General features: G+C 28.7%; 1 protein-coding gene across 9 annotated transcripts in view; it reads right to left on the bottom strand.

Moving 5' to 3' along the window:
• Positions 1 to 1,424: 1,424 nt before the first annotated feature.
• LOC106471105 (protein lin-54 homolog) overlaps positions 1,425 to 9,906 on the bottom strand; it is a 55,279-nt gene continuing 46,797 nt past the window's right edge. For 8 of the 9 annotated variants that reach the window (XM_013931693.2, XM_022399723.1, XM_022399725.1 and 5 more), the window contains exons 11-13: positions 8,220 to 8,419; positions 5,505 to 5,680; positions 1,425 to 3,202 (exon numbers count right to left, since the gene is read on the bottom strand). In XM_013931693.2, coding sequence (XP_013787147.2) covers positions 3,141 to 3,202; positions 5,505 to 5,680; positions 8,220 to 8,419 — 438 coding nt within the window. In that variant the 3' untranslated portion in view covers positions 1,425 to 3,140. The remainder of the gene's footprint in view (positions 3,203 to 5,504; positions 5,681 to 8,219; positions 8,420 to 9,906) is intronic. The other variant, XM_022399724.1, reaches the window with a different exon arrangement.

The raw sequence follows: 9,906 nt of genomic DNA, 5'->3' as shown, positions 1-9,906 counted from the left end.
ATTTTAATTAGTGAGTAGCCATGCCTTCAATACAAATGAAAATTTCTAGTCATGTGATTGGTTTTTCAATTTAACAGTTCCACTCAGGGGTGTAAAAAGCCAGCCCAGGCCCAAGGATCAATAATATCATTGTGCCCCCTTTCATTATATTTTATTAAATTTTGCTGATTTTTCATAAAAGAAATTTAGGTGACAAATTTTTTATGAATCCATGAAAAAGTAGTAGCCATTTTAGCTAATTAAGTAGTATACATATCTAGTGAGCTTTGGAATATCCCACTGCCAGGCCCCTCAACAAACCCCAACTATAATCTCATTAGAAAAAATATGTTTCTTTGAATAAACTAAACTCAATTTCACAAAATGAAAATTGGGATAGCAACCACGGTCAGCAGAATTAATACTAAAGTTAGAGATTAGAGGAAAAAACTGTACCAGAGTTGAAACCAACCTGTTCAAAAACAACTCTTACATCCAGTTTCTTTCATATATTAAAAAAATAATTATTACAAACTATATTTGGCCTATTACAAAAAAGGTGCCATAAAAAAAAATTGACCTTTTATCACCTAGTTGGTCATACGCAGATATTGGCTTTTATAAATTCTCATCATGAAAATCAGCCTGTTAAGAAATAGTGATTCAAAAGAGGTAGCAGTTTTAATAAGTATAAAATTGTTTTAAAACTGTTTCAAAACTTGTTTAAATCTTTTAATAATGGAAGAAAAAATTACATATTAATTTCCCGTTGAAGAACTGTTGTTTCCGACAAGTTTGCATGAAATCTTTGACAAGAAAAATTTTTATATTTGAACACAGCTAATTAGAAACCTTAGTAATTTTTTTTCTTCCATGTAATACATTTTAAAAATAATTTCAGTTTATATCGAACACAACACACCAAATATATTTATATGTTACATGTAAGATTAAAGTCTCTCAAAAATATTTTCAAATATTTGACTGTCACTTTAAACTAATAAAATTTGATAGTTCTACCATACATCAATAAACAAGCATTTTTCTTCATCAGCCAAAAACAATATTATACAAATTGTACAAATGGTTAATATTCTGCATAATAAGACATTTTTGTAATTCTCATTAAGTTTTTTTTTTTATTTCAAACTTTTTGGCTTAGTGGAATAATTCAATGATATATATATTTGTTAATATGCCAATTTATCACAAAGCAAAACATTTTAACAATCATAAGTAGTCATGGAAAGTCTAGATAAAATTTCCAAAAACAGTATTATGCTAAAACTAAAAGCCAATGAACAATGTTGGAAAAAAAAGAAAAAAAAAAGGGTAGCAGTTAAAAGTTCAGAGGCAGAAACCCAAAAACTTTTATTAAAACAAACATTTTTTTTTCTAAGATGAAGTGATTAATCTTGATAAAACCCAAAGAAAACTGGAAATGGTCCATACAAAAAGTGACACTTTATTAATATACTGAGTATCTATCTACAAACAAAATTGTTATACATTTTACTTAATGAGTATATCTTAAAACATTTTAAAGAAATGCAAAAGTTACTTTTCAAATTCTGCATAACTGAGTAGTGTATAGTGTCTTTCTGTAGTTTACATTACACGTTTTTGTACACAAAAATAACAAATTAAATGTAGATATTCAATGTTATAGTAAAATATTTTCCACACTTGTTTTAATAACTAAATCTATAAAACAAGAGTGACTTTAATCACATTACTTATCCTAGCCACCAGAGTTACATAAAATTATACTGTACAAAAAGTACTGTCCAGTTTGTCTTCAACTCAGGAGAGATCCAACAAACTGTGAATATCTCCTTCAAATTTTTCAATGTTTAGCCATATTTTTCATTAGTACCAAAAGATTTACAATATACCAAGTTATTTGTTCCACTACAATGCACATTATTAATAATGTTTATACCTGAGGATGGCTAGATAAAGTATGGTCAAACTGCACTGAATTAAAAATAATAAAACAACTAAACACAATCAAAGCTTTAATTTTCTTAACAAGCCCATTTTATAATACATTTGTTTGCATTAAATTTAACTGAGCAATAAACACATATTTTTACTTTGTAAGCTTAAACACGTAATATCAGACAAATTCCCATTATTCTTACTATATAAATTATATCCCTATAGTTGAGTTTCCAGTGAACAGTTTAAAAATTTAGAAAACAGCAATACATGAATAAAAATTTTGTATAAGATATTCAAGTTAAGTCTCAATATTTTGGATCTTTTGTATAATGTTGAATACCCCAAGAGTAAATAAAACTTGTTTGCAATTAGTAAGTAAAAAACCTTTAAACATACCACTTTATGTTTATAAATTTGGATTTTTTAATTTAGTAAAATTTAATATAATCAACACGTACTTTTGTCTACATGCAAAAAATAAACATCTAAAAGTATTGTAAAACTATACTTTCTACAGAGATCAAAATTTTCAGTTAAAATTGTACGATTTCATAATCCACAAATGCGATATAAATATCTGTGCAACACACATAATTGGGCATTACTGTACATGCAAAAATTGTTACATATACATGTTAAAAAACGTATTACATAAAATTTAAATTATATGAACAGCAGTGAAAAATTCTGTAATATCAGTAAAATATTAAACAATTGTGTAAAAATAGCTTCAGCTTATTCACACACATTTTATAGCCCACAAAAAGTGGGTATCATTCACGAGATTCCAGTGTGTACTGAATCATAATGCACCACATCCAAGATTAATTACAGTAGTTATTCATTTACTGAAGTTTGTGGAGAAACGTTTTTCTTTCTCTGAACACTCTCTGTAAAGTCCACAAAGTTTACGTATGTCTGGCTTGTACTCCAACTTATTAAAGTATTATTGTAAGTATGTACTGCAACATTACTGATGACTAGCTTTTGAGGTTTGATTTTTTTCAAGAAATTCCTTCTGGTATTCTACAACTGTCATGTCTGTAAGCCTGAAACAAGTTAATGTCAAATCTTTATCAATAATTCAGTATTAACTTTACACAGTTAGACCTGGTGTAAAATGAAATATTCAGTATAAGATTTGTTACATTCATAACTATGCAAAATAAAATAATCAAACTACACTCTAAGTAACACTATTATTGTAATAAATAACTTCAGCCTGGTACTAAAATCATCCAGGTAACTTCAGAAGATATCAGTGTCATTCTTTCACATTCTGTTAAAAAACATTTCTATTAGTGAAGATAACATTTCAATAAATGTGAAATTATAATCTTTGAGTTTTTATTGTGCAATAATGCATAACAATTAAATAAAATGTCAATACATACATTCTTTTGATGTGAAAACCTAAGATTTAGTTCATATTATTAGTAGAAGATACCGTAATCTTCCACAAATTATAGGGAGCACATGAAGAATTCATCATCTCCAAATAGTTTCTTTGGAATAATTTAAGCAGTGGATAATTAGATAAAGTATTTATCACTGAGTAATTAAGCTCAAATAATTGTGAATAAGTATTATCATCTTGTAAAGTTCAAGCTATTGATAAAAAGAGAACTGTTCAGTCTTACATTCTTCAGTGATTTTCTTTAACTAAATATTCTAAAGATAATTTGAAAAGTATAATATTTAGCTTTCTTCCTAGTGAAGTATATTTTAGAATCAACATATAGCATAAAATGTGAACTATCCAAGTTCTTTTATATATGACTATAAGGTCTACTAATTCTACAATGTTTTACATTGTGAACATCAAAAATCCTCAGAAATCTCTTATGAAAGTAAAATGTCAAGTAAATCTAAATTTAAACTATAACACTGATCTTAAATTTACTTTAAACATGCAAAAGGCTTTTTACATGACAAATACTTTCTATTAAAAGTTAGAAATACAAAAAAAAGGTTAATCCTATGTTCATGGGTTGGTCTGTTAAACTGAAGCCATGTTGAGGGATTAACGTTTACTATAATTCTAAATTTACTATGTGTATCTTCATGGCATTTGACAAGCTTTTAGTAAACATCACAAGTCTGTTGTACAAACAAAATTTAAATTTTTTAAACAATGTATTTTTAATAAAGACCTGTCTGCTTACATTTATCTGCTATTTTTCTACTCTAACACTAACTGTACCAAAATCAATTTACAATGAAATGAAAAGTTGAAAAATATAATGATCTTTGCTGCAAACTGTAAATGAATTAAGTCTCACTTTTTTCGCTAAATTACTTCTTTAAATAATAATTCTTGGATATTTCAAATATATACTTTACAATACATGTCATATATTAGGCAACAGAATACAATATCATAAAATAACTATAATCTAACTAAGCAATAAATAGGTTAAAAAATTCACTTTCCTGCCTAGAGCAGAAAATCACAATAATAAAAAATGAAACAAAGGTCAAATATCTACTTACAAGTGCCAAAACAAAATAGCCTCCAAACAAATCTACTCTTTCTATTGGTTATAAATAATCCAAAAGTAAATGTCAGAGAGAATTACTAACATTTTTCAAAATACACGATAAATGTGGCACATGAGTATCTTTTTTGATATATTCAGCAAAGCAAGGAAGTTGGAGGCTAGAAATTTATATTCTGGCTTGCCAATATGTATAGCATAAATGTGTAATTGATAAAGATCATATAAGAGTAGAAAGAAAACCTGAAATAGACAATTTTGGGCACAGATATGACACGTGATACAGAGTATTTAATTATTTCCTTTTGAATTTAAGAAATTAAAACTTTGATTTACAAACTACTTTTTGGTTCTAAGCTTGCATATAAACATCAATAGTATAGTTCTTTAGTCAAGTTTTGAATGTAACTCTGTAAAAGGTTGTTACATGCACATTTTGACCTTCCGATATACAGAGGGTTAACAAACATTATGGAAGAAATATATTTTGATTTCTCTTTTAAATTAAAAACAACAATATTACTCAAGTACCAAATTCCCTATAAAGCCAGAAAAACTGTGATGTTTCCTAGATTATCTCCTAGAACTGAAATAAGACTACAGAATCAAATGTTGTATAAACTAGTAGAAAGAAAAATTATGAAAATCAATTAGTTAAAAGATTCTATCAAAGAATTTAGTAACTCAAAGATTCATGACCATGCATTTAAATAAAATTAATTAATTTGAAATAAGCCCTAAATTTTAACCAATGAATATAATGACATTTAAAAAGACATCTTAAAATATAAATTATGAGATAGACAGCACAAGTGATGATAATTTTGGTTCACAAAAAATTTGCAAGTTCGAAGAACATGATACTTGATTGTCAAAATATTCCTGTACAAAAATTACTAAAACAGATATTAAAAAACACAAGCTAAAACCCAGAAACTCAAGATGACAAACTTCTAAAAACTTTGATGAGGCTTAATACTGAATAAAATTATTCTAAAGAAATATACAATAATGAATATATATAGAAGAGAAATTTAATACAGATACGCATAAAACACACACTAAAACACTTGTTAAACTCACCTGTAGGTTTATTTGCACATTCAATAATTTTTCTTAGACACTTTCCAAACTCTTCTAAAACACTACGTTCAACTAATAAAAATGCTTGCTCTGACCTATCTGCATCTTCACCTTGAGCTAAAAGACATTGTGTTGTAGCTTCTACAACTTCCTGTGTCACAAAAGCACATGGCAACCTATACAAGTCAAACAAAAATGTTATTTGGCTACATGATTTAACACTAACATACTTACAATACAGTAGGTAAACCAAGTAAAGTATACCTGGAAGTATTAAAATAAAAATAAAAAAATACTCATTTTTTAAACAGAAATATTCTGAATGATGCTACCATCAAGCAGAAAAATTTCATGCACTCTTGCTGAGAGACTTGGATTATGTTTCCAACTTGTCACCATATCAGCAAAAAAATTGCAGTCAATTGATAAAAATAACATGTAACAATAATTCACCTGACCTACCAACCAATCATATGTATTTCTGGTGATTGGGAAATATTTGTTTCAGGTGAAAATGTCAGTTCAAAGTCATGACTCTACACCTTTTTTTTTAATGATCAAAAAATCATTAGTTTTCTTTGCATAAATCTGCTCTTCATAGATTCACAAAAAACATTAAAAGAAAAAATATATTTTTATATAGTGTATTATAAAGATTATGGAAACTGTATAAAATGGTACAGAATGCAAATATGAGATTGCCCACCTCTCTATTGTATGAAAATGAACTGCAGCAGAGTAGAGTCACTTGTTGCTAGTTTACACTATGAGTGGTTGTCATCCACACAATCAGACAATGCTACACCAGGATAATGCATAAAGGCAGTTATACATACTATTCACTGCAGTAGGAGGATGAACAAACTTCCAGGACAGAAATGCCACATGACAAAAATGTATAAAGTGGCTGGTGAAAGCTACTCCATACAACAGATTGAAAGTAAATTTAATGTTTCAGTAGGAGCTGTATGAAAACTCTGAAGAGGGAACAGGAAACTACTACTGTTGATAATAGAAGCGTTCAATGTAGAATGTCCAAACTCTTCTACACTGGTGTCAAGTAGCTCAATGTATACTCTTTACATGATAAACATGGCAATACATATTGAAGACCTGTAAAAACTGATGGTACCCTGATTGCTGACAATTACAACAGATTCTGATCCACAATGCCATTCCCCAAGAAACAAAACCTATTGGGCAAGAATTCCTTTTCCAGCAAAAAAGTGATCCCAAATTTGCAGCAAATTTGGTAAAATAATAACTGGTAGGAAAAAAGAACACTGGTAAACCATCGCTTGGCTGGCAAAAAGACCCAGTATATCAACAACTTTAATAATATTTGCTTTATAATAACTGTAAAATAATTAACAGTTAAAGGTTAAATGTTAAACAAACAGCTTAGCTATGTTGTGGGGATTAGTAAAAAAACGTTTGGAACAGTGTTACACAATTAAATACTGGTGAACTTATGTTAGTATATATATACGAGGTGTTCTGTTTAAGGTAAACACAAAGTCCTAATGCATTGCATGACTTATCATTTTCTTCTGTATTTTTATTTACTAGTATATTGTAATAATGATAAGTTGATTATTTACGTGCAAGTACTCATTGTTTGATCCCTGTATGTGTTTCACCAGTGTGTTTTCATGATTATTTCCAATGTTGTATATTAAAGTATGAAAACATTAAGGTGCACTATCATAATAAAAGACAGATATGTGGCAGCTATTAAAGCATAACCATACATTGTTACATAAGTAGAGTTAAACTACAACAATACCTTCTATTAAATGCCTTTATAACAACATTTGCATTTATTTTAAAAAGATTATATCCTTTCACATGTTCAAACAACCCAAGTACACAAACAAATTAGCTATTTGCAAGTCTAAAATTCTATTTACCACTACTGAAAAAATACATGAAACACAAAAACTACTGCAATTACTATAATTTTTGTAAATTGTAAAACCATCCCTTATTAGTATAATTTCTATGTTTAAATTGAAAATTTATGTTTGCCTGTTGAAATTAACAATCATTTTTACATATATAGATACAAAAATATACAAGTATTCATATTATTCTAGCAAGTTTCAGGAATTTTCTAGAAATAACAAATAGCTTAATGACTTGAATCAAGGAATGGTAAATTTAGTATGTGAATTCATGATACTGGGACAATAAGAAGCAAATGGTGTATTTTCAACTTCTATCTTTTACGTACACATGGGAGTTTTAAAAAAGAACTACTGTGTTGAATTCCACAGGAACTGAGATTGAGAGAGATACAGCAGATGATTTTTATTTCCCTTAATATACTGATAGAAGGTATGAAGTGTTCTTTGTTCTCCTCCACAGAATGAGAGATAGATATCCAAGGAGAGAAATGAAAGAGATGTACCTTCTCTCTTTAGAGCTTTCCATCTAAACTAAAGATGGGTAACAAAGGTCAACTGAAATGTCATCACCCAATGGATTTTTATCACAAACTGTTGTTCTGAAATTCAACACAACAGTTGTTTTGAACAGAACAAATCCTGAATAAGATACCAGTTCACTACAAGTTTGCTGCCAAGTTTAAATCTTTACTTCCTTTGAATCTGCTTTCGTAATGCCTCTTTTAATATGTCTTGGTGTGTGAAATGCTACAGAAAAATCAAATATTTCATATATACTGTAAATTAACAACTCTGGATTTTCTATTACCTGTGTCCTTCAGCTGTGAAATTTGCTGGTCGAGTTGGAAAGTTCTCAAGCTGAAATGAAATTTTGGTTTTGGCTGCAGCTTGTTGTTGTACCCTAACCTCTGCAGCATCAGCAAGTTGCATCAACGTCTTTCTCTCAAAGTTGTCTTCAATATTCTTACATCCCACACATTTGCACAAATGTGTGCACAAAATTTTTCCCTAAAGCACATAATAATTTGGTATTTACTTTCACTCTTTCTACAGTAAAAATACATTTTGAATCATTTTTCATATGACCTATTAAGAAATGTTTTTTATATTTTCACATCCAATGCAGAAATTTAATATATATATATATATTGTTTTTACTATTTTTCCAATTTTCCCAAATAACATTATAATCAAACAATCTCTAGCTATAAAAATCTTATAAAAGCTATATTTTCAGTGCTTTAATTTAGATGTTAGTTAGAAGATGAATGATATTAAGATAAAAAAAAAGGTTGATAAAAGTAGGCCTAGAATATACTGAATGTTCTAAGTTTGATGTGAAGAATCAAGTGAATTCAGGAAGTATCGAATAATGAGGGTAGATTATAAAAACAAGAATCAGTGAAAATTTGAGTCAGTTTTGTTTTCTGCTGGTACAGTCCCAATGAAGGTTTAGGTTCATTGAAGTATTTGGATAAGTGCTAATTATAGCATACTTTCAGTTACTCAGCCAATTAGCTTTGAAATTGTAAAAGTCAATTTATTTGTACTTTACCATAATAACGAGGTATATCCATAGAAAAGTTGTTTGTAAATGCTAAACAAGAAATAAACTCATTTTTCTTATTGTTACACGAGTTGAATTATTTTCACCAAATAATTTAAAAGAAACTGCTAAACAAAAGAACAATGTTACAATTAACATAAGCTTAACCAACTTTAAGCCTAGAGTATGAACTAAACCTTCTCAAATAATTTGAAATGTTTTTGTTAAACACTTTGCCTAGATTTACAGTATTCCATAAATGAACATGTATTTGCTTTTAGATTTGTTGAGATAAATTAAATCATTTTCCATTTTCCTAAAAGGTAGGGCTATTTACAATTTACATATAAATAGTTATTCCTCAATATGTGTTAAGAATTTAAACGGTATACAATTTTATTAGCTTCTTTCTTTTTTTTTATTCTCACATTACTTACTATTGTATTAGCTACAAAAAAATATCAGGGGCAGGCTGAATTGTTTTCCATTTTATTTATTGCGGTAGTTTGAGTTTATCAAAAAAAAGTGCCTTAATCACAAACACTAGTGGGATAACCCTTTACCACAGTTGGTAGAGCTATCACCTGGTGCAAAAGATCTTGAGTTCAGTTGTGGCCAAGGAAATAATAAAATTGAAATTACCACAAAAAAAACTGTCATCTCATGGCCCTAAGAGGGTAAGAATGTTGTAGTTCGAGTTGCTAAAGAGTGCGACTTACTGGCAATTGCTAGTGGGTAAAAAGTGTGACTTACTGGCAATTGCTAGTGGGTTAAACCTTTAGCTCAGTTGGAATAGCCTGGTGTGCAAGGGGTATAAAGTCTGAATCCGAGTAGAAGAAATAATAAAATTTAAATCAGCACAATGATCACTGATGATTTATTTTTCAAAGAATGTCTAATTAAAATCATAAATAATATTCAACGTTAAACTGGTACACAGTTAAAAACA

Source organism: Limulus polyphemus, unplaced genomic scaffold (genome assembly GCF_000517525.1).
Source record: "Limulus polyphemus unplaced genomic scaffold, Limulus_polyphemus-2.1.2 Scaffold4413, whole genome shotgun sequence".
Lineage (NCBI taxonomy): Eukaryota > Metazoa > Arthropoda > Merostomata > Xiphosura > Limulidae > Limulus > Limulus polyphemus.
This window is presented reverse-complemented; position numbering and strand designations above follow the sequence as displayed.